Source organism: Mustelus asterias, chromosome 14 (genome assembly GCF_964213995.1).
Source record: "Mustelus asterias chromosome 14, sMusAst1.hap1.1, whole genome shotgun sequence".
In the NCBI taxonomy this organism is placed as follows: domain Eukaryota; kingdom Metazoa; phylum Chordata; class Chondrichthyes; order Carcharhiniformes; family Triakidae; genus Mustelus; species Mustelus asterias.
Window position 1 is genome coordinate 30,355,351 of NC_135814.1, and position 23,745 is coordinate 30,379,095.

At 45.9% G+C, this 23,745-nt stretch overlaps 1 protein-coding gene across 1 annotated transcript; it reads right to left on the bottom strand.

Annotated features, from left to right (window-relative positions):
* Positions 1-3,727: 3,727 nt before the first annotated feature.
* LOC144503559 (histamine N-methyltransferase-like) lies at positions 3,728-23,702 on the bottom strand. Its single transcript, XM_078228042.1, has 6 exons — positions 23,436-23,702; positions 15,828-15,883; positions 13,109-13,216; positions 9,409-9,539; positions 6,146-6,239; positions 3,728-5,801 (listed from the first exon to the last, which is right to left on the bottom strand). The coding sequence occupies exons 1-6, from the start codon at positions 23,570-23,572 to the stop codon at positions 5,461-5,463; spliced, it is 867 nt and encodes a 288-aa protein (XP_078084168.1). The 5' UTR covers positions 23,573-23,702; the 3' UTR covers positions 3,728-5,460.
* Between the last annotated feature and the right edge of the window lie 43 nt (positions 23,703-23,745).

Below are 23,745 nucleotides of genomic sequence, written 5' to 3' on the forward strand. Positions count from 1 at the left end.
ATCGGCTTGGGGGATCGAGGAATGTCATGGGGGGGTGTAGATTGGGGCTGGCCCAGGGTGGGGGAGATTGCGGACGACACAAAAATGGCTGGACTTGCAGATAGTGAGGAACATTGTCAGAGGCTACAGAAGAATATAGATAGGCTGGAAATTTGGGCAAAGAAATGGCAGATGGGGTTCAATCCAGATAAATGCGAAGTGATGCATTTTGGTAGAACTAACGTAGGGGGGAGCTATACGATAAATGGCAGAACCATAAAGGGTGTAGATACACAGAGGGATCTGGGTGTGCAAGTCCACAGATCCTTGAAGGTGACATCACAGGTGGAGAAGGTAGTGAATAAGGCATATGGCATGCTTGCCTTTATAGGACGGGGCATGGAGTATAAAAGTTGGGGTCTGATGTTGCAGTTGTATAGAACGTTCGTTCGGCTGCATTTGGAACACTGCGTCCAGTTCTGGTCACCACACTACTAGAAGGACGTAGAGGCTTTAGAGAGAGTGCAGAGAAGGTTTACTAGGATGTTGCCTGGTATGGAAGAGCTTAGTTATGAGGAGAGATTGGGTAAACTGGGGTTGTTCTCACTGGAAAGACGGAGGATGAGGGGAGACCTAATAGAGGTGTATCAAATTATGAAAGGCATAGATAGGGTGAACGGTGGGAAGCTTTTTCCCAGGTCGGTGGTGACGTTCACGAGGGGTCATAGGTTCAAGGTGGGGGGGGGGAGGTTTAACACAGATATCAGAAGGACATATTTTACACAGAGGGTGGTGGGGGCCTGGAATGCGCTGCCGGGCACGGTGGTGGAGGCGGACAAACTGGGAACGTTTAAGACTTATCTAGATAGCCACATGAATGGAGTGGGAATGGAGGGATACAAAAGAATGGTCTAGTTTGGACCAGGGAGCGGCGCGGGCTTGGAGGGCCGAAGGGCCTGTTCCTGTGCTGTATTGTTCTTTGTTCTATTTGTTCTATTGGGGTTTGGGGCTGGCTCGGGGGTGGGGGAGATTGGGGTTTGGGGCTGGACCGGGGCCGGGGTGGTGGATGGGAGGTGGGTGTCTAGATCGGAACTGGCCCAGTGGGGGAAACGGAAGGCCCGCGACTGGAGGATGGGGGTTCAGGATAGACAGTGATTGGGGGTTGCAGGGAAGGACAGCGATCGGGATATGACTCTGCTGGACACAGTTCAACATCCCTTGAAAGACAAGAGAGAGACATTGCCCATGTCATGAATTCCCAGGATCTTGTGAGATGAGAAACACCTACGTTGTCTTCAGTAATTCGAACTTTCTGTAAAATCTTGCTTCACTAATTTTACTTGATTGATAAGTGTGTAAGCCAATCACAAATAAGGACTCCAATGTTAGAAATTAAGAATTTGGACTTTAGCGTTTTAAAAATTTTATACCTTGAAACCCTACGCTATTACGCACCGTCGCAGAGAACAGACACAAAGCCATTGTGCTGAATATCCTCCATTCTATGATTCTAGTGCAGATAAATTCAATGCACTTGATGAACACATGAAGAAGAAAGAAGCTGCAAGTTACCCTGATAGTGTGATCAAGTAGAGTGGAAGGAGGCTGGCGTGAAACTTAAACACAAAGATCTGTTTCTGCGCTGTAAATTTCATGTAAAGCTGTCAGCAAGAAATGCAAATACTACACAGTGTAGCGGGATCCCTCTTTTTAACTCCACTGGGCTTATTTTAGGTTTGGTTCTCCGTTACCCAAACCCCTCCAATGCCCGAGTGATTTTCTCTCTCTCGCCGATGGAACAACGGCCACCTTGCGCCTACTTCACTAGAGTAGCGCTCCCAAGAGAGAGAAAAGGAAACCGCTGCCAATCCACTACCTGGCAGCCTTTCCTGAGTGGGTGGTTTCAAAGCGCCCAGAGTACCCTCAGTTCTAGACTCCGGAATTATGGTAAGGGATATTTAATATTGTGACTTGGTCAGAGATCGTTGGTGAGAAATTGAAAAGATCAAAACGGACTCCAATGGAAGTCAAAGATATATATATATATATTTGTTAAAACATCAAGGTCAAGATCACCAAACACCAGGAAAACACACAATGCCTTATGCTCTATAAGACTATAGCTATGGAAGGAATACTAAAACGGGCACAACGGGAATGCTTACTTTACACAAGTTTACCAGTGTCGTAAACTATGAAAGGTGCATGCAAAAGCCCCCCCCCCTTTCCCCAAAGCCTCATCCACTATGATGATCTCGGGAACTTCGCGAATTACCAGAGGATACTCACAATCCTAGTTTAAATTGCTCAGTGGGCTTCGGGCTGCGTGCTGGAGATGAACGAGAGGCAGGCAGGAACAGGAGAGGAGAGAGAGAGACCAGAGCTTGCTTGTCCCTTTTAAAAACCTGAACCAGTGATTCTCTCACACAAAACAGTTTCTGATCATTGGTAGTTTTGATTGACTGGAACAAAAGGGCCGGAACTGTCGGGACCGCCCTTAATTGATATTTTAATGTCTTTTAAATGTTCTCTGAGTCAGCCTGATTGGAATCCCATCAGCGAGCTGGGTCTTGATGTTGTCCATGGATGGAATGATCTCTGTTCTCATTGTCTTGCTGCTGGGCTATTTACTCCTCGTCTGCTGGCCATGGTTTCTCCTTTGTTTCCTGTTGATTAGATTATCCCTGTCTCGACCTTCTCATTATTCTCAGCCTCTTGCATATTCATGTGGCTGTAAAGGTTCCTGACAGCCAGCCGGCCATTTTCCTTATCCCTGGGTTCTTTAATCATGGAGGATTTGCCCTAAAACTTACAACAGCATTGCACATCATCAGGTTATCAAAGCCAAGGAAGTAATGTTCAGTAGGCAGCAGGGTATTTGGAGGTATTGATGCTTCTTTAGATCTGGGGAATTCTGAGCTTCAACGACCCAGAAATACTTGTTTATGAGAACACTGTGTACAGGGAGTTGCAAGGTCTGTATTATTTTAACAGTCAGAGAGCTGCACAGGAGGGTTACTGCTGTTGTTGCGGCAACAGATTGATGAAGAGACATTCAGCACTAGCAGCATGAGGTGTGGGACTCTGGGCCTGGCCTTCCCTCCGCCACCCATCAACCTCCTCAAGCTCCTGATATATGGGCAAACTGTGAGCTCCAGACATTCCAGTCAAATCTTACCTCAACTCAAACTCCAGAAACTCATGATAAAAGCAAAATAGTGTGGATGCTGGAATCCGAAACAAAGGGGCTCTGACGAAGGGTCACCCAGACTCGAAACATTAGCTCTATTTTCTCTCCACAGATGCTATCAGACCTGCTGAGATTTTCCAGCACTTTCTGTTCTTGTTTCAGATTCCAGTGTCTGCAGCACTTTGCTTTTACACGCTGCCCCGGCCAGCCCCAGCGACATTTCCTTCATTTCCAATTGTAGTACTCGCCATCAGCAGCAACTTCCTTTCATTGATTCCTGCTGTTTAAGAGGGACAGACTGCCTCTGGAGCTTGAGGCTAGCACAAAAACATGCTAATCTCACACAGTTAATGCCTCAGGTTAGTCTGTGATCAATGGGTAGCACCCGTTACACTTGGGTGACTGCTCCAAACAGGCCAATAGGAGACAGCATGAAGTTTGCATGCTCCCTGCCTCAATGGGACCAGGTGCTGGTGAATTGTGTTTGGTGCCCAAAAACATCTGCAGAACAATGTTCAGCTCTTAATCTTTAACTAAGAAGAAATAAGAAACTTGGCAGTCATATTGCTTTATTTAAGTTGCATTTTGGCCATGTTATACAACAGTGCAGCAGCTTGCAATCTTCTGTCAATAACACTATTGCTGCATTATCCCAAGTTATTCAGATCAATGATGGAATTTCAGCCTTAAAAGTAAAGTTCACACTGTGATGTATTTGAACGTGAGTGCAATCCTGCTGCATCTAATTATGATATCCTGGCTATTGGACCTTCACCAAATCTTTCTGTTTGAGGATTCACACAATGGCTGGAATTCTAGCACCCTGCCCACCATGGGAATTGGAGTGGGCGAGGGGCGTACAATGGGAAGATCTGTTGACCTCAAGTGGGATTTTACAGTTTTGGGACAAGCAAGGCTGTAAAACCCTGCCCAATGAATGTGTTTAAATGAAGTATTTTGGGGATATTTTATTGTAGTAGTTGTTAGTGCAGACCTTGCAAAAGTTGTAACTGTTGTGACATCCTGCAAAGAAAACTGTTTTAATCCAATTCCTCTCAAACATCAGTTGCTGACAAACACAACTGAGGCATAAGGCAGTTTAATTGCTTGTGCATAGCACAAATCATAATTTAGCAAGTCGGATTGTCCTTGTACTATTTACTTTTAAAAGTTCTTCAAATCTATAAAATTATAGGGTATATATTCCTGCCCCATCATCGGAATCGTTGCGGGCGGGATGGAAAATTTGACAGACCATTTAAAGGTCCATTGACCTCAAGCAGAGTTTTCCAGCCTTGGGATGGGCGTGACTGGAAAATCCTACCCACCGTTTTAAATGTCCACTGCTTTCCTGAAATGTTTAAAATGGCTCTGGCACATTAAGATATTTTTTATTGTTTCCTTCATTCTTAAAGTTACAAAGCAAATGCGTAGAGCGAACTGGGAAGACCTGAATCCATCTCCTTGCTTGCTCCAGAAAACCAAATTCAGATTGAATCCAATTCATGATTGGATTTTTAGGGTTAAACAATAGAAAGTCACATTTCGAGCCAGCAAAAATATTCCCTATCTGGCTACTGAACTGGTGCACATAAATAGGCTAAAATAACGTATATTAAAGTTTGAACTCATTCATGCATGTTTTTCAAAGCTTGAGGTTTGGTAAGCTTTGATACCAAAAGCGTTGGTATCAATAAACAAATATTTATCAAGTAGGATTGAATTATACAAAATTATTTATGACGCCAACAAAAATATTTTCTAGGTGTACATCAAACCTTATATAAAATGCACACCAGTTAGTACATGGTAATGTATATTTCAGTTCATGATCCATGTATCATAAATATCACTGAATCAATTAGCCTTTATCTTAAAATGCAACTGGTAATGAGGATAAAGAGGCCAGAAATAGAATGAGAATAGATAATACATTCTGCAGTAATTAAAAAACTCTGATACCACATCTTACATTAATTAATTAAAATGAGGTTACCATAATGAGCTTACAGCGTCAATACAATGGAAAATGTAAAACTAAATGATCGTTTGTAAGATTTATCAAAATGATTCAGTTACAAGATGATATTTTAAAAGCTCCACCACTTAACCAGGAATTTTAAGTTTAATTTTCATGAATTATTGTTTATAAGATTGACAGCCATACAATTCAAAGTACAATCTAATAATTACTTGATCTTAACAGCAACAAACATGGAGCATTAATATATAAATATTTAGAAAATTCTCAGTGCACTTATGTGGATAATGACTGATGAACAGAAATCCAATTAATAGTCAATCACTATGAAATATAAATTATTGTTGAAAATAACTTTCCCATTTTCCTCTCTTGAGCACTGAGGTTGACGTAGATAATGAAGAACTTTCTCCTTCAGATCTGCTGGGGCAGTTTTCCTAAAATCAACTACATGCGTAAGAAAATCCAACAGACACTCCCCATTTTCATTTCCTTCAATGAAACACTCTGTGATATCCAAGTCAGAGGAGAACTCATAGATCCGATACTTCATTCTTATTTCATCAAGTGCTTTGCGGACATCCAGGAAAAGACAACTGCTAAGAAAGTGGGATCCATATTTTTTCCAAAGCGAATGATATCCACCGTCATCTGGTAATAGTAATATTTGAAATTTATTTGCAAAAACACATCTATACAATCGATATACTGATATTATAGGATTCCTGTAGTGGTCACAGTATCAAGAGGTTTAAGTTAGCAATGGAAAAGGAAATGTGACAATCCAGGGTAAAAATGATTAGTTGCTGTAACGCAACCTTCCATGGAGTGAGAATGGATTAGGCACAGGTAAATTAAAATCAGGGATCGGCAAGATTGGAACAATGGGTTGCTTTTATATGAGAGATAGTTTGGATATGGTCAAAATACATTCCCACCAGGGGGAAACATTAAGTTACATGTTCACACATCAGAAACACTGGCCAATAACCTACCTGAAGTCTGTATTATTAGAAGTTTGCCGTTAGTTTGTAGAAGGCTGTGGAAGTACGTGATGGTATCACGCAAACTTTCTACATAATACAACATCTAGAGAAGAAAATACAATGTCAGAAATGCTAATATATTTTTATGTCTTATGAGGATAGGTTGAGGGAGCTTGGTCTCTTCTCCCTGGAGAGACGAAGGATGAGAGGTGACCTGATAGAGGTTTACAAGATGTTGAGGGGTCTGGATAGGGTGGACTCTCAGAGGCTATTTCCAATGGCTGAAATGGTTGCTACGAGAGGACACAGGTTTAAGGTGCTGGGGGGTAGGTACAGGGGGGATGTCAGGGGTAAGTTTTTCACTCAGAGGGTGGTGGGTGAGTGGAATCGGCTGACGTCGGTGGTGGTGGAGGCAAACTCGTTGGGGTCTTTTAAGAGACTTCTGGATGAGTACATGGGATTTAATGGGATTGAGGGCTATAGATAGGCCTAGAGGTGGGGATGTGATCGGCGCAACTTGTGGGCCGAAGGGCCTGTTTGTGCTGTGGCTTTCTATGTTCTATGTTCTATGTTCTATATTCTTATCTCAAAATTAATTGCAATGCATCCATCATCGTGTTTAACAGCCCTGGCATTGAAACTTCATTCAGACAACAGTGGAATTATGCAGACATCCGATTGGAAGGTTTGAAGGTGGTGTTTTAACTTTCTTCTGTCTGGATTAAACCCAGTTTGTCACTTTCTGGTCACGGGGAAATGTGAGTTAATGCAGTTAAAGTAAAAAAATGAACCACATATTTAAGAAATTATACTCCATGAGAATTATCACAAATAAACCAGACTGATAGAAACTGTGGCCCAGTGAAATCACCCTTATTTTAATTGCAGACTCCGAGTTTTGTGTGGCTTTTTGGAACCAAATAATGCCTGTCTAAATTCACGAAATTCAAGTTACAGTCCCATGTGGTTAACAAGCACATAACTAAACAGCTTTAATTGATCTATAAGCATGAACAGTGAACGGTGACAACTTATTAACTGTTGGGTGGGGCGACCACAGCCCATGCTGCTCCTCTCCTCACCCATTTTCCACAAAAGGTAATTTCCAGTATGAGTCGCTGGATTGTTACCAGGAAGAGAAAATCTTTCTTCTTTTTCTCAAGTCTGCTAAAGCCAATTGTCATGACTCTTATTCCAGCTGATATCCGCTAACTCAGTCTCAAAAGAACAAAGAAAATTACAGCACAGGAACAGGCCCTTCGGCCCTCCAAGCCTGCACCGACAATGCTCCACAAAGAAAATTATTAGGGGCAACTCTCCCAGCCCGCTGCACTGCTCTAGCAGCAGAGCAAGCCGGCAGAGTCAAACGGAGGCCGTTTAGTGGGTTCCCCACTGGACAACACAGCCTCCACCTGTCTCCGGCCGCCGGAAAACCGGAGTTGCCAGCTCCGTACCAGAAACCGGCACAGAGCTGTAGAAATTATTAAAATGAGAATTTGCAAGTCATCAGTGGGCCCGGGACTGAAGTATCCGGGCCCGTAGGCCTCTTGCCCACCCCCTGCCCGCCAGGAGTGTTTCGCTGCAGTGGGGTTTACAGCAGCTCTCCACTAGCGGGGAACTGGTGACCTAACTCTGCTGGAATGAAGAGGGGCCACGGAGGCCCCCTCCCCTGAGGTTTGGAGGAAAGGGGAGTGCCCCCTGGGCAATCCCAACCTGGTCCCTGGTACCGCCACACTGAGGCAGGCCGGGGCGGGGTGGTGGTGGGGGGGGGGGGGTGGGTGATGTGGGTGTTGGGGCTGGCCCGGACATGTCCAGGACCCTAGCGATCAGGAGGTGGCGGGGGGGGGGGTATTCACATGATCAGTGATGTGGTGTTGCTGTGCTGGTCAGTGATCGGGAGGCTGTCAGTGCGGGGCTACTGCACATGCGCCGATCTCCATTCGGACAGATTGGTGCATACTCAGTGATACACTCAGTGCTATGCTGCCGACCTCTCCAGGGGAATAGGCTCGGTCCACGGCTGTTTAATGAGATTCACGCCAGTGTACTCTGCAGTGCACAGAGTGTGGGAGACGCATTTTGAAAATCCCGCTGAAAAAAACAGCGAGATTTACTCCAGTTTTTATGCAAACTCGGCACTTTGAATTTTTTGTGGAGAATCCCACCAATTGTCTCTGTTTTTTTGATGGAAAAAAGAAGACGCTCCCCAAATATATCTTACAAGCAGCATCAAACACGGGGCAGTTTGCTCTGGGTTGGGTTTGAAACTAACTCCCAGGTGTGTGTCGAACAGACTGTTCCCAAAAGATTTGTTACCCCAAAAATTGCACCTTTTGAAACTTTTTCGAATTAATTTCTTTTCTTCTGCTAATCTGCTTTTCATTGACACCTTTAATTATGCAGCTGGAGAAGACGACCATTCGGGACACTTCTACGGCCTTGTTCATCCCGGAAACTGTAAAATCCCACCCAAGGTCAATGAACCATTCCATGGTCCGCCCCTTGCTCGCTCCAGTTCCCATGGGTGGGCGGAACGGGAAAATTCTGACTCTTTGGGAGCACCAACAGTTTCACACTTGAGGAGCTTCTTATAATAATTTCACGTTCCGTTGCCCCTGAAACTCTGGTACAGCTAACTGAAATATGATAGTGAAATCCTCGGGTACAGGAGTCAAACTAGATGGCCAGGTGACATTTGAGAAGAGCATTGCTTTCTTCAGAGGGTATTTGGTGAATCCCAATGTGGGGAGGGAGAAGAGTTATAGCCATTGTTCTCATCCTTGTTACATCACATAACAGCCCAAAGCTTGGATGAAAGGGGGCCCTCTAACCCATTTCAGATCATCCTTTCACATTTCCCATCCCAATGCATCTGCCCATCAATATCAACCTCCTGCTCCACTTAGTTTCTAATCTGAATGATTGTCAAATGGGAAAATTGTAGGGAATTTCTGCAACGGAAGGAAAACTGAGTGCCATGTCCAAATGGTCCCTGGAACAATCTGGTAGATGTTCATGGGCATTACCTATCAATAAACTACCCACATATCGATTGATACCAGATGTGTCAAGGGCAGGCACATCACCTTACCAAAGAATAATGACTAAAAGGATATTAATTCTAATGACTATGATTCATACAGTCATCAGTATATTGAACACAAAGTGACAGTTAGATATTTGGCTGGAATTGGGTTCACATACAGCCTTGACTGATGGGTTCAATATCTACCATTTCTGCTGCTTGTAAATTTATCTTTAGCTGCTGTTACCTCAACCATGTGAATGAAATCAAACTCTTTGCTGTCATTTCTTTCCTTGCTTTGCCTTTCATATTCTTCTGAGTTCATCTGATTCCAATGGAATGAGATGTTTTGGTCCGAACACTTTTCTTTCACAAGTGCTGGAACACAGAATTAGAAGAAATCCACTCTTTAATAAATTGATATGTGAAGCATTATCTATTTTGCTATGCCATTATTTAGCTTCCAGGAGCAGACATATAGGCCCAGATTTTCGACCAGGGTTTTACTGAGTTGGGAGATTTCCCAGCTTGGCAATCCCGATCTTTAAAAATGTTCATCCTCAGGTTCGATTTTTGATCGGGTTTTGCGGGGCGGGGTGGGGGGGTGGGGGGGGGGGGGGGTGGGGGGGGATGGGGGGGGGAGAGAGGGGGGGGTTGGTGGTGTGTGCAGCAGACTGCCCACCCCCCTCCCACGAGTCGGAGCGGGCAATCCTAGAATGCTGCTGGGTGCAGAGGTGGGCTGGGCACAAGGCCTGCCTCTGTGCTTCAGCACAGTGTTTAAAAAAATTAAAAATAATAATAAAACAAAAGATCCCTCCAAACTCTCATCACTAACCTTCATTCACTACTCTACATACTCCCTATGCCTGTCCATGTCAACCAATGCCAAACCATGCACCCTCCCATGTCCCCATACCCCCATGCCATCCCATTCCTCTCTACCTGCCCCATTGTCTCAATACCTAATGCTAACTTGGTCCTCCTCTATTAACCCCAATTTCCCCTATATCACTGTGCAAATTTAGTGCACCTGCACCCACCCTGTTGACCCGCCATCCGTCAGCTTTGTGCCAACTCATTCCAACCCATGCCCCAACTGATCACTACTTGCCATCACTTCCTCCATGCCAACTCACCTGGTATCTTTGGATAGTCCCTTGAAAGCTTTGATGTTTCCTGTACAACTTTGATAATTTTATAGCTGGACAGCTCTATTAAAGTTCCTTAACAACTGGACAGTTCTTTGACCGCTTGACAGATCAATGACTTTGTGCATAAAATGTGCATAATCATGGTCTTCATTAATAATTCAAAAGGGTGATTTATGTCTCTGAAAGGTGTCCAGGCATCCCATTCAATGACATTCCCTATCTCCCCAATGTGCACCCAAACTATCCAAATGAATCTACCAAGTTCAGATTCGCACTTACCTGTCCTAATCTGTACACCCCTGATTCCACACTCCTGTTCTTCCAAAGTCTCACTTTAGAGGAAACAGCCAGCAATTTAAATGGCCAGGTGATTTTGAGAATCACACAAGTACAAACCCAAGTCCGACTCCAGTCCTGCCCCCGTGAAAATTGGAAATGCTGGGTTTGGGGTGGGACCTGGAATTTCCTATCATGGCAAAAATCTGGGCCAATAGACACATTTCAGTAACCTCACTTTTAGGAGCAACATGAGAATGTTAATTTTAGACTCAGGAAAATAGCACAGGATTAAGCGCTGAAGTAATTTGCTTACACTTCAACATATCACACTTAGTGTTGAAACTCATTAATTATTTTGTCAAGTTAATAGATGGGTAACAGGGTGGGTGCAGGGGCACTAAGTCTACATGGTGGTATGGAGGAAATTGGGGTTAATGGAGGGAAACTAAGTTGGCATGGGGTATTGTCAAGTGAAACATATCAAAAATGATTTCACAGCTCAAAAAAAATTAATCTATCAGCATTTCGAGTGGACCCCAAATCTCATAGAAAGTGCTGGGATTCATCAGCAATGACATAAATTGATCTTAAATAAAGCAAATGACTAAATCAGGCAGACATTGGGTAAATGGGTTTTCCACCAGAGATTCCTCTGCCAGTTGTACTTTTTGAGCTCAGTTGAAAATCATCACCATTATCTTAAATACCTATTCTCAATTTCTACCTACGTGCCTGTGCTGACTCTTTGAAAGAACCATACAATTAGTCTTACTCCTGAGTTGGAATGCTTCCAATTTCTATTGTGTTCCGTGACTTCAAATACAGAAACACAAAGACATCAGTTGTCACAACTGAAAAACAGCTCATATTAACTCATATTACACATGTGTACTCAGTCGATGCAAACACTATGATTCTGTATGATTATATGGCTCTTATTACTGAGTGCACTATAATTCACTAGAAGAGTGCAGGAACCACACTTTACACAAAATAGAAAGCAATGATTTGATCAAAATATTTACACCAATTCTACCTCTTGATCACTACATTTGCCATACTAATATGTCTTCTTTCGAGGGGCCCTTAATCAGGGATGTCTTTTGACACCAACCAAGTAAACGAACTCAAATTAACTTAGGGACAAATTAAAAGGGGCAGCTCCCCAAAAGGAAGGGGGAACAGCCCGAACCAAAAACTAAGTCGAAAGGAAACTTAAAACATCAAACCAAAAGGTGATTATCAGGGTCGATAATACACCCCAGCCCCTGCGGCACCCAGCGGTCGCGGAAGGCGTCAACCGCGCCCGTGGACACCGCATGCTCCCTCTCCAGAGACACCTGGCCGCGAATGTAGCCACGGTAGAGGGGCAGACAGTCGGGATGGACGGCCCCGTCGATCGCCCGCTGTCTGGACCTATTGATGGCGCGTCTCGCCAGGCCCAGGAGCAGGTTCACGAGGAGGTCGGCATCCCGACCCGCCCTTCTCCGCACCAGGTGCCCGTAGATCAGGAGCGTGGGACTGAAGTGCAAACAAAACATCAATAAGAGGTGTTTGAGGAAACCAAAAAGGGTGTGCAGCCTAAAACACAGAACGTAGACATGGTCCACGGACTCCACAAGGCCACAGAAAGGGCAGTCTTGGGAGCCCGTGAACCGGAAAAACCTACAGTTGTACAGCACTGCTGCGTGCAGCACCCTCCACCCCAGGTCCCCAAGATAATTGGGGGAGATCCCTCCGTAGAGGGACCTCCACTGGGGACCTCCGCCGCCCGGCGGCAACAAGGCCCGCCAAGGTGTATCCGGGCGACAGGCGAGGACGCGGTAATGAAAGGTGTGCAGCAGCAGCCCGTACAGGAAACGCCTCCGCGCGGTGGAAAAGGGCACGGAGGACATTTCCGCAAGGTGGCACATGCAGTGGGGCACCTGACCCGGGGGGGGGGGGGGAGGTCTAGGCTTTGGGCCAATGTGAAATTCCGTCCGAGCAGGGGAACGCTTGGGCGGGATCCCACCGCATGCCTGCGCCGCCTTCAGACCGCGTGCGCACTCGGGGCCGAGCACGACCGTCCTAAGGCCTTGGATGGCTTTGGCCGCGCACCAGACGGCCACCCCCGCGCGCTCAGCCAGCACGTGGGGGCTCATCCAGCCCGCTCCTCCGCCATCCAGCACGTCCCCGATCCTGGTCACCCGCACGAGAGCCGCTACTCCTGACGGGGGGGAGCTGCGTCGTGAAGCGACCGCGTTCCAGACTGTAAGGAGGTGCCCTTAATCAGGGAGTTAATATTCTAACAGGCTAATCCCATTGTCTGAATAAAGTCGTTACAGTTATCTTTGCTGAACATGGTTACCATCCATCTTTACGACGGTTAATAGTAATAAAGTTTCTATGATCAATCAAAAAGGTTGTGATGTCTCACCCATATGTGTTCGCAACCAGGAAAAGATCAAAGATGATTTAATACCTCAAACAAAACTGCTGTTCTTCACCTGAAAATACTTATTTCATTAAAAAAAATACCTTTGTACTGGGAGATATGCTCAGGATTAGGCTCAACAACCTCATTGTGAATTAAAAGGCCTGGATGTTTGGACTGGATTTTGCCAAGAAATTCAATGTCGATTTTACCTGAATGGGAAAACAGAACACTTCTGAGTGTGCAGGAAGATAAATGCTTTGAAATAAGCCAACACATTTTAGATAGAATAATAACCATCTGGGATTTCAACCACCTTAATATAAATTGGACAGGGGAATTAAGTAAAGTGATAAGGGAATAATAGATTTACTATAATGTGTACAGGGCTCCCCTCCAAGCCTGAATATAAAAAAGTCCAACTACGGCAGGTTTATTAAAGAATCTCGTAACAGTGAATTACCCAAGCAGATAAGAGAAGTAAAATAAGGGAACATCGAGGCAATATTGATTATAAAGTAATATGCTTTAAGAAGATAATAGAGGAGGATATAAGTATGGCAAAACAAAATTAACAGATTGGGGAAAAACTCATTTTGAGGGACCGATGAGCAAAGTTAGAAACACAAAATGAGCAACTTTATTGGCAAAATAAGATGGAGAACAATATTTTTGAATATCCTGTAAATGTTTCCTAGAGTGCAGGAAAATATCTTCTGTTTAAAGAAAGAACAAACTAAATATTAGTGAAGCTCTGGATGAATAAATGCATAAGGGAAAAATTGTGGGTTAGGAAAGTATCGTTTATTAAGTACATAGAGATCAGAAATGTGCTTGAGTTCCATACCTTCATCCTCATTCTCTTAGATGAAGATGGATGTGAAGTATTCATACAACACTCTACCAATGTCCTCTGGCTCCACCCACAAATTGTCCCTTTGGTCCCTAATGTGCCCCACTTTTTCCCTGGTTATTCTCTTCCCATCGATATGCTTATAGAATATCTTGGAGTTTTCCCTACATTTACCAGCCAGAACTTTCTCATATTCCCTCTTTTCTCATCTATTTGCTTTCTTAAGCTTCACCCTGCATTTTCTGTATTCCATTAATGCCTCCACTGATTTGCTCCCCGTGCTAAAAGCCACTCTTTTGCTTCTCATCATATCCTGAATATCTCTAGTCATCCATGGTTCCCTGGGCTTGTTACTCCTTCCTATCAGCCGAGAGGGAATATGTTGCGCCTGTACCCTCCCCATTTCCTTTTTGAATGCCCTCCACTGCTCTTCTATAGATTCCCCCACAATAACTCTTCCCAGTCTATTTTGGCCAGATCTTGCCTTATTTTACCAAAATCCGCTCTCCCCCAATCCAAACAAAATAGAAGGCTGTGATCAGAGTAGGGCTATTAAAGGTTGGACAGGGTATTAGCACAGGTAATAATGGAGAGATGGCAGATATATTAGATAATGTTCTGCTTCAATATTTATCAGACAGACACTGAATGAAGAACTATATAAAATAAAAAAAGGGAATGTGCTGAATGTTACGGACAGGGAGCAGAGATAAAATGAAATCCCCAAATCCTGTCTGTTTTGTCTGTAATCACAGTAAGAAGTCTCACAACGCCAGGTTAAAGTCCAACAGGTTTATTTGGTAGCACAAGCCACAAGCTTTCGGAGCACTGCCCCTTCATCAGGTGAGTGGGAGTTGTGTTCACAAACAGGGCATGTATAGATACAAACTCAATTTACAAGATAATGGTTGGAATGCGAGTCTTTACAGGTAATCAAGTCTTAAAGGTACAGACAATGTGAGTGGAGAGAGGGTAAAGCACAGGTTAAAGAGATGTGTATTGTCTCCAGCCAGGATAGTTAGTGAGATTTTTCAAATCCAGGCTAGTCGTGGGGGTTACAGATAGTGTGACATGAACCCAAGATCCCGGTTGACTCTCATTCCAACCATTATCTTGCAAATTATCTTGCCCCGATCTGTCAGTCTCCCCGTTTGCTGGCCAGCTCAATCGCTGTCCAGCTTGGGACCCCCGCAGTGCTGCCCCTCCAGCCCCCCCCACCACGGCCCTATCATGGTCCCCACAGCAATTCCTGGGCCAGCTCTGCCCCCCCCCCACCCCCAACTCCCCCGGAGCGCCCTGATGCACAGTCCAACCATCTCCCTCACCCCGTCAGACCCCCCCCCCCTCCAGAGGCAGGCCAAACTCTCCCGGCAGACCACCTCCCCCCAGCCCACCCCAACTGCTGCCCTCCTTCCATCCCAGACCGATTCTGTCTCCAGAGTGATCACCCCTCGGCCCTGCCCATAATAGGCCCCACCCCCTTGGCACTGCCCGATGCCCAGAAGGGTGGGGTGAAAGATTCCGATAATGAACTAATATACACATTTAAAACATATTTTAAAAAGACTTAAATTACTTACCTGCCTTACCGCCAGTTTCCAGCATGGTCTGACTGGCAACTGTTCGCCGGCTCTGGGAGATGCGCATGCGGTCCCGGCTCATGCGCAAATCCCTGTTCAAGGCTGGAGACGCGCGTCTCCCACCCCGACCCGCCAGAAAAGTTGCGGGTCGCGATGGGAGAATCGCGGCCCCAGTGTACAAGGATCCATCAACACACAGTAAGTCTTTTAACTTAGTGTGTTGTAGTAGACATACATTTGATTAAATACCAGGACTCAATACTTATTATCTTGGTATGTTGTAGTAAATATACATTTGATTAAATGCTGTGTGTTGTATGATAAATTACATCTATCATGAATTAAAATATTTATCATTAGATACAGAACAATGGACACGGTAGGACCCACCTGAACCACTTCCTACCCCCAGGACATTGAGACTGGAGCTTCCTTTCTTCCCAATGCTGCAAAATTTAAAAAAAAGTTTTATTTTGAACTGACCTGAACCGACCTACAGTGACATTTATGACAAATGTCTTCACAAATCACAGTCCTGCAGATCTTAATTTTAACACGCAAAAACCTAGTGATATATCTAAACTTCCGCAAAGCAACAGCTATCAAATCATTTGAACCATTCTAATTCGTAATCAAGAAGCAAAATTATCACACTTTTCTGCAGTAACAAAGGCAAAACATATAGCATTTGTTTCAATCACACCTCTGAAGCTGATAGAAATTTTGAAGTTGACACCACACATTTAAATGCAGAAATCTGGAAGTTCCAGTCAGTAATTCGAAGCTTGTCCAGAGGATTGGCCGTTGTGATCGCTCCAGATTGCAGTCAATTAGAAATCATTGAACTCATGGGAAATTTCCCTCCTGTACTTTTAGTGTTGCAGACGAATTCTTGAAAATGTTCACCTTTATGAATGAGATTTAGTTCAAATTTTGAAGCCATACTACATTTGCAATTATTGCTCAACAGCCTGACTGACCCTGAAAGTTTAATTTTATATTTGGTGCAGGTCAAGTTTATCAATTTTCTTAGAACCATAGAATCCTACAATGCAGAAGGAAGCCATTTGGCCCATTGAATTTGCACCGACCACAATCCCACCCAGGCCCTATCCCTGTAGCCCCATGCATTTACTCTAGCTAGTCCCCCTGACACTAAGGGACAGTTTAGCATGGCCAATCCACCTAACCCTCACATCTTTGGACTGTGGGAGTGATGCGCATCAATTGGACACGAGGCTCGAAGCTTCAGTAAAAGAAGGCTTTTATTAACTAACAATGGAGCTATCAGAACTTTAACACACTATCCCAGACTGAAGGGGTCCCGTCCGAGCAGGGAGTCTTATACCTCTCCCAGGAGGTGGAGCCCAACTGGGATGTGCCACAAACGTAACAAACACAGGTGTAACAATCCCACCCTAACCCAACAGCAACATTAGTACAATCCCACAGTAACCTATATACATTCCTGTAGTACTGGCCAGCCCTGGCTCAGTACTATCCAGTGGGAACCAACGATGGTTCACCACATTCACCCCTCCTTTGGGAACAAAGGCCGGCGGGGTACGAAAACAGACTAAAATGTCAGCAGATTATAAGTTCAGACGGTCTGGAGGACCGCACCATCGTTGTGACCTCCTCAATACCGGCGGTGACACCGGAGTAGGCACTTGCGGTGGCGTTCTCCCCAAAACGGCGTCCAGCTGTTCTCCCACGGACTCACAGGCCGGTTGACCCTGATGAGACGGTAGTGCAGGGGATCCTGACACATCCTGCGGTGGCGACCATCTTCGGGGCTCAGGCAAGCTGTGCATTGGAGTAAAACTGTTAAGCAATGGTCCCGATGCTGCCCGCGCTACGTCCGGGGAAGAAATAAGGGATAATGGATTCGTCACTGGAGGTATGGGAGCGACAGGAGTTGCTACGTCCCCTGCGGGCGCCAGGTCTCGGATCGAGACTGTGTCCTCTCGCCCATCAGGATATGCCACATAGGCATACTGAGGGTTGGCGTGGAGGAGGTGGACCTGTTCGACCAAGGGGTCGGACTTGCGGGCCCTTACATGTCGCCGCAGGAGGACGGGCCCTGGGTACGTCAACCAGGCTGGTAAAGATATCCCCGAGGAAGACTTCCGAGGGAATGAGAACATCCTCTCGTGGGGAGTAGCATTGGTTGCCGTACACAGGAGGGAGCGAATAGAGTGAAGCGCATCAGGGAGGACCTCCTGCCAACGGGAGACTGGAAGACCTTTGGATCTCAACGCCAATAGGACAGCCTTCCAGACTGTAGCATTCTCTCGTTCCACCTGTCCATTACCCCTAGGGTTGTAACTCGTGGTCCTACTAGAGGCAATCCCGTATGAGAGCAGGAATTGCCTCAAGTCATCGCTCATGAACGACGAGCCCCTGTCGCTATGGATATAGCTGGGGTACCCGAACAGGGTAAAAAGATCACGGAATGCCTTGATCACCGTGGCAGCCGATGTGTCCGAGCAGGGGACAACAAACGGGAAGCGGGAGTACTCATCTATTATGTTCAGAAAGTACACGTTCCGATCCGTTGAGGGAAGGGGGCCCTTAAAATCAACACTCAGCCTCTCGAAGGGGCGAGTGGCCTTGACCAAATGTGCTCGGTCAGGTCGGTAAAAGTGCGGTTTGCATTCCGCGCAAATCCGACAGCTCCTTGTTACCGACCTGACGTCCTCCACCGAGTAAGGCAAGTTGTGGGCTTTTACAAAGTGGTAGAGCCGAGTGACCCCAGGATGGCACAGATCATTATGGAGGGCGTTCAAGCGATCCTCCTGAATACTAGCGCATGTTCCGCGCGAGAGGGCATCCGAGGGCTCATTGAGTTTCCCTGGACGATACATGATATCGTAGTTATAGGTGGAGAGTTCAATTCTCCACCGCAAGATCTTGTCATTCTTGATCTTGCCCCTCTGCGAGTTGTTGAACATGAACGCCACGGACCGCTGGTCCGTGATCAGGGTGAACCGCTTTCCCGCCAGGTAATGGCGCCAGTGTCTGACGGCCTCCACAATGGCCTGGGCCTCCTTTTCCACTGCTGAATGCCGAATTTCTGGGCCTTGGAGGGTGCAGGAAAAAAACGCGACGGGCCTGCCCGCCTGGTTAAGTGTGGCGGCCAGGGCGAAATCAGATGCATCGCTTTCCACCTGAAAAGGGATGGATTCGTCTACTGCGTGCATCGTGGCTTTCGCGATGTCGTGTTTCAATTCCTTGAAGGCCAATTGGGCCTCTGGCGTGAGTGGAAAAGTCGTGGACTTAATAAGCGGACGGGCTTTGTCCGCGTAGTTGGGGACCCACTGCGCATAATAGGAGAAGAAGCCTAGGCATCTTCTCAGTGCTTTTGCGCTAGCGGGCAAGGGAAGTTCAGCAAGGGGGCGCATACGGTCTGGATCAGGGCCAATGACCCCGTTTTCCACCACGTATCCCAGGATGGCTAACCGGTGCGTACGGAATACACACTTCTCCCTGTTGTAGGTCAAGTTCAGGCGAGATGCAGTGCGTAAGAAGTTCTGGAGATTTGTGTCATGGTCCTGCTGATCATGGCCGCAGATGGTGACATTATCCAGGTACGGGAAGGTAGCCCGCAGCCTGTTCTGGTCCACCATTTGGTCCATAGCACGCTGGAAGACCGAGACCCCATTGGTGACACCAAATGGAACCCTAAGAAAATGATACAAACGACCATCCGCCTCAAAGGCCGTGTATTGTCGGTCCTCTGGGCGAATGGGGAGTTGGTGGTAGGCGGACTTGAGGTCTATGGTGGAGAACACCCGGTACTGCGCAATCTGATTGACCATATCAGATATGCGCGGGAGAGGATACGCATCCAGCTGCGTATATCGGTTAATGGTCTGACTGTAATCAATGACCATCCGGGGTTTGTTCCCGCTCTTGACCACCACAACCTGTGCTCTCCACGGACTAACACTGGGCTGTATGATCCCTTCTTTGAGGAGTCGCTGAACCTCAGATCTGATGAAGGTCCGATCCTCAGTGCTGTAACGCCTACTTTTAGTAGCGATGGGCTTGCAGCCTGGTACCAGATTCTGAAATAAAGAGGGTGTGGTGATCTTTAACGTAGAAAGATTGCAGGCGGGACGCGTTGGGCAATTTGGAGACTGCAGCGGTTCTCCCACTGCCAGCGAAGGGAGTGGCCCACCGTACTGTAGGATCACACTCTTCATGTGGTCCATAAAGTTTAGTCCGAGGAGAATTGGTGCGCAAAGATACGGCAACACAAGGAGCCTGAAACGCTCATAAATTGTGCCTTCTACTTTCAAGGTTACCACACAACGTCCTAGCACAGCGACAGACCGGGACCTTGATGTCATAGAGATTGTCTGTTTGGCAGGTTGAATCTGGAGTCCACACCTCTTCACAGTGTCAGGGTGGATAAAGCTCTCAGCGCTCCCGCTGTCAAACAGACAATAAAGCACATGATTGTTTACCTGGATATCCATCATCGAACGATCAAGCCTGTGAGGCTTAGCCTGGTCCAGGATGATCGACGCCACCGTTGGTCCATGAACGTCACTGCAGGCAGCTGAGGTCGACGCTGAGGACCCCTGCTGGTCGCTCGTGGTCATCGTCGACCAAAATGGCCGCCCCCATGAATCGCACATGGGTGAGGGCGCCAAACTTAGCGACCCCTGGTGGTCATCCTCCTCCGACTCCGTCGACCGCAATGGCGTTGTCCTGGACTCGCACGTGGACGAACCCCGCAAGGACTTCGATGACGATGGTGATGATCCCAGTTCCGAAGGGTCGCAGGCCGCACTGCTGTTCCTGGGCTTCGATCTGCACACCTTCGCATAATGCCCCTTTTTACCGCATGCGGTACAGATTACCGCTTTAGCGGGACACTTTTGTCGGGTATGTTTTGCTCCTCCGCAGAAATAGCACCGCGGGCCGCATGGGGCTGCAGCCGTCGTCTGGCCCACATGGGAGCACGCCATAACACCGCACTTCAAGCCCGAGGGGCGAGGAGGGATTTGCGACTGCTCCTGCCACGTTGTCTCCATGTGGTCCTCTGGATACAGGGCTAAGCTCTTCGAAGCCGACTCGAGCATTTCAGCTAATTCCATGGCCTGGGTAAGGTTGAGATTACCCTTTTCTAGCAGCTTGAGACGGATGTATGAAGACCCGACCCCGGCCACAAACGCATCCCGGGCGAGGTCGTACATGCTCTGCTCAGCCGACACAGCTTTGCAGTCACAGCCCCTGGCTAGCTGTAAGAGCTCATTGGCGTAGTCCTCCATGGTTTCACCCGACTGCCGACGTCGTGTAGCGAGGAGGTAATGAGCGTGGATCTCGTTAGGAGGTTTCGTATAGCGCTTCTTTAGAAGCTCGAGGGCCCTAGGGTAAGTGGTGGCCGCACGGATCGCGAGGTAGACTGTGTCACTTACCCTCGTATGGAGGACCCGGAGTCTGTCATCATCTGTGGTGACCGCTGCGGAGGCTGCTAGGTAATCTTCAAAACACTTCAGCCAGTGGTCGAAGGTGTTAGCAGCGCCCACCGCACGTGGATCTAGCGTCAGACGTTCTGGCTTGAGGATTTGCTCCATACTCTCCTTTCTTTTTTTCTTCCGTCGAGAGTTTAATTTTAGTTAATAAAATTGATGCGCATCAATTTAGACACAAGGCTCGAAGCTTCAGTAAAAGAAGGCTTTTATTAACTAACAATGGAGCTATCAGAACTTTAACACACTATCCCAGACTGAAGGGGTCCCGTCCGAGCAGGGAGTCTTATACCTCTCCCAGGAGGCGGAGCCCGACTGGGATGTGCCACAAACGTAACAAACACGGGTGTAACAATCCCACTCTAACCCAACAGCAACATTAGTACAATCCCACAGTAACCTATATACACTCCTGTAGTACTGGCCAGCCCTGGCTCAGTACTATCCAGTGGGAACCAACGATGGTTCACCACAGGGAGGAAACCAGAGCACCCGGAGGAAACCCACTGTAGACAGGAGGGAAAATGTGCAAACTCCACACAGACAGTGACCCAAGCCGGGAATTAAACCTGGGTCCCTGACACTAAGAGGCAGCAGTGCTAACCACTGTGCCACCGTGCCACCCCCAAATTATTAAGAAAATCTACATATTTTAGCTTTCACATTAACCCTGCTCCAATCATTTACTGTGCTATTTGTAAAATACAAAAATTAAGAGATTCCATTGTTATTTCCTGATTTCCTTGAAAACTCAGAGCAGCTTGTAGTCATCAGTTCACCAAAACACAGATTCTTTACTGCAGGATGGCAAACAGGATGTGCTTTCAGCTAACTGGTAAAAGTTTCAAAATAAAAATAGGGAGAGAAACTTATTTCAGTTATGCTTCTAACACTGCAGCCAAAACGAAACTCGAAACAACTGTTGTCACCTGACCAATTTTTTTCTCCTCCCACCAATGACATCACCTAAGGCTGTGAGCATGATTTTTTTTAAAAACAACTTTCCCAAACTAAAAATATCCACCTCTTTCTCCACCTGTTCTTGTTTGCAAATATCTGAGCAAAATCATTTCTGATAATTGAACTTCAACTTTCTTATCTTCATTTTTTAATTTTTCCTTTTGTCTTAACCTGTGACTGTGTGACCTTGTTATTACTCAATCAGGATAAATCACAGGATATGCAGCCACAGTTATAACTCAGTTGTTTGATTTTCCACTGGCTTTTCAGCCACAGTAGGCATCACTCCCACCTGCAATTCAGCTATATCATTACCCACGCTAAACTAATCCTGGACAAGATAATTTCTCAATTACTCCTAGTACCACTTCACCACTCTTCACTGGTCTCTCCAACCTCACCTTGTATCATGGAACACTACTCTTCTCACTCTGAATTCCACATATTACCACCTTTTCTGGCAATACTCCTCCCAAACTACGTAATGCCGCATCTTTTACCATCAAAGATTGACTTGCTCCCGTATCTCTTGAAATCTTAACTTCTTTATCTACTCCTCCTGGTGCACATGGATAAACTCTACTCACACAAGTAAATTCCTTCAAGAGATCTGACATCTTTTCAGTCAAGTCTTGATCAGGCTGTACATTCTTTTGCACCTCTTTCACTTCAATTGGGTTTCCCTTTACCACTTTAACAAACCCCACTGGCTTCTCCTGTTTCACCACATCAGTCTTCCCAGTGCTTTTCTTAAACTACCAAGACTGTGAGTTTACATGGCCTAATTTATTACAGTGAAAACATCTGAGACTTTTCATTTCTCTTCCACCCTCCTGTATTTCCTTTGTAACCTGAGGTATACCACCTTTATTATCTCCCACACGATCTCCTTTACCTTTACCACTCGAGTATTTCCCTTTTCCCATTTCTATCCCTCATAGACTGAAACTGATGTCAGAAACCAAACTTTGATTTATGAACTAATTCATAATCATCTGCCTTTCCTGCAGAGTGCCAAAATCCTCCATTCCCGCTGGCAGTGGGACAGGAGCAGAGGAGGTCGGAGAATCCCACTGTTAAAAGTTTAACAGCACAATTGTATCTGTGCCAAACATCAAGCACCTATCTATTCAAATCCAATTTTCCAGCACTTGTCGCCTTGTATGTTATGCGATCTCTTCCTGCCTACTACTTTGTAAGGTTAATATTTGCCTTAAGAATAGGCATAGCATTTATGAATCCTTCAACTTATAAACCAATCTTCTAACTCCCACATGAACGGAGTGGGAATGGAGGGATATAAAAGAATGGTCTAGTTTGGACCAGGGAGCAGCGCGGGCTTCGAGGGCCGAAGGGCCTGTTCCTGTGCTGTATTGTTCTTTGTTCTTTGTTAAGAGTGTAATTGGCGATTGCAAGCCAATGTGTAAATAAAAGCAGAACATTTATCAGTAGCCAAACATAGATTTTAAAATAGCTTCGTGCTGAATAAGTACAAAACTATGTGGCACTAAATCCTTTTTAGATTCCTCATTTCGAAACAGGATCTGCAACATACCTGGCTATTACATCTGGCAGAATCTCGTCAATGAACTTTCTCATGCATTGATGTTCGGTGGAGCGTTCCAAAAACAGCTCAAATGACTTAAGATACCGATCAAAATCTAAGGAGAGGGATTTCATAGATGACTCCATCTCTAGTTCTTGCAGTAAAGAAAAGGTAACAGTTCAGTTCACTTTGAGTTTTGTAATATGTAAAAGAAAACTGGATATGGACGCTGCCTTGACCTGACTGAAGTTCAGTCATAAAATTCTGAAATTCTGAAAACATTGACTCTCACATTTATGCTCTGCTCAATTATCCACTT

Coding starts and splice junctions, on each gene's coding strand:
- LOC144503559 (XM_078228042.1), bottom strand. CDS start 23,572: ATGGAGTCATCTATGAAATCCCTCTCCTTAGATTTTGATCGGTATCTT. Junction 15,884..23,435: donor CTGCCAGATGTAATAGCCAG/GTATGTTGCAGA, acceptor TAAATTTTGCAG/CATTGGGAAGAAAGGAAGCT. Junction 6,240..9,408: donor ATTTCATTCACATGGTTGAG/GTAACAGCAGCT, acceptor TTTCTTCTCTAG/ATGTTGTATTATGTAGAAAG.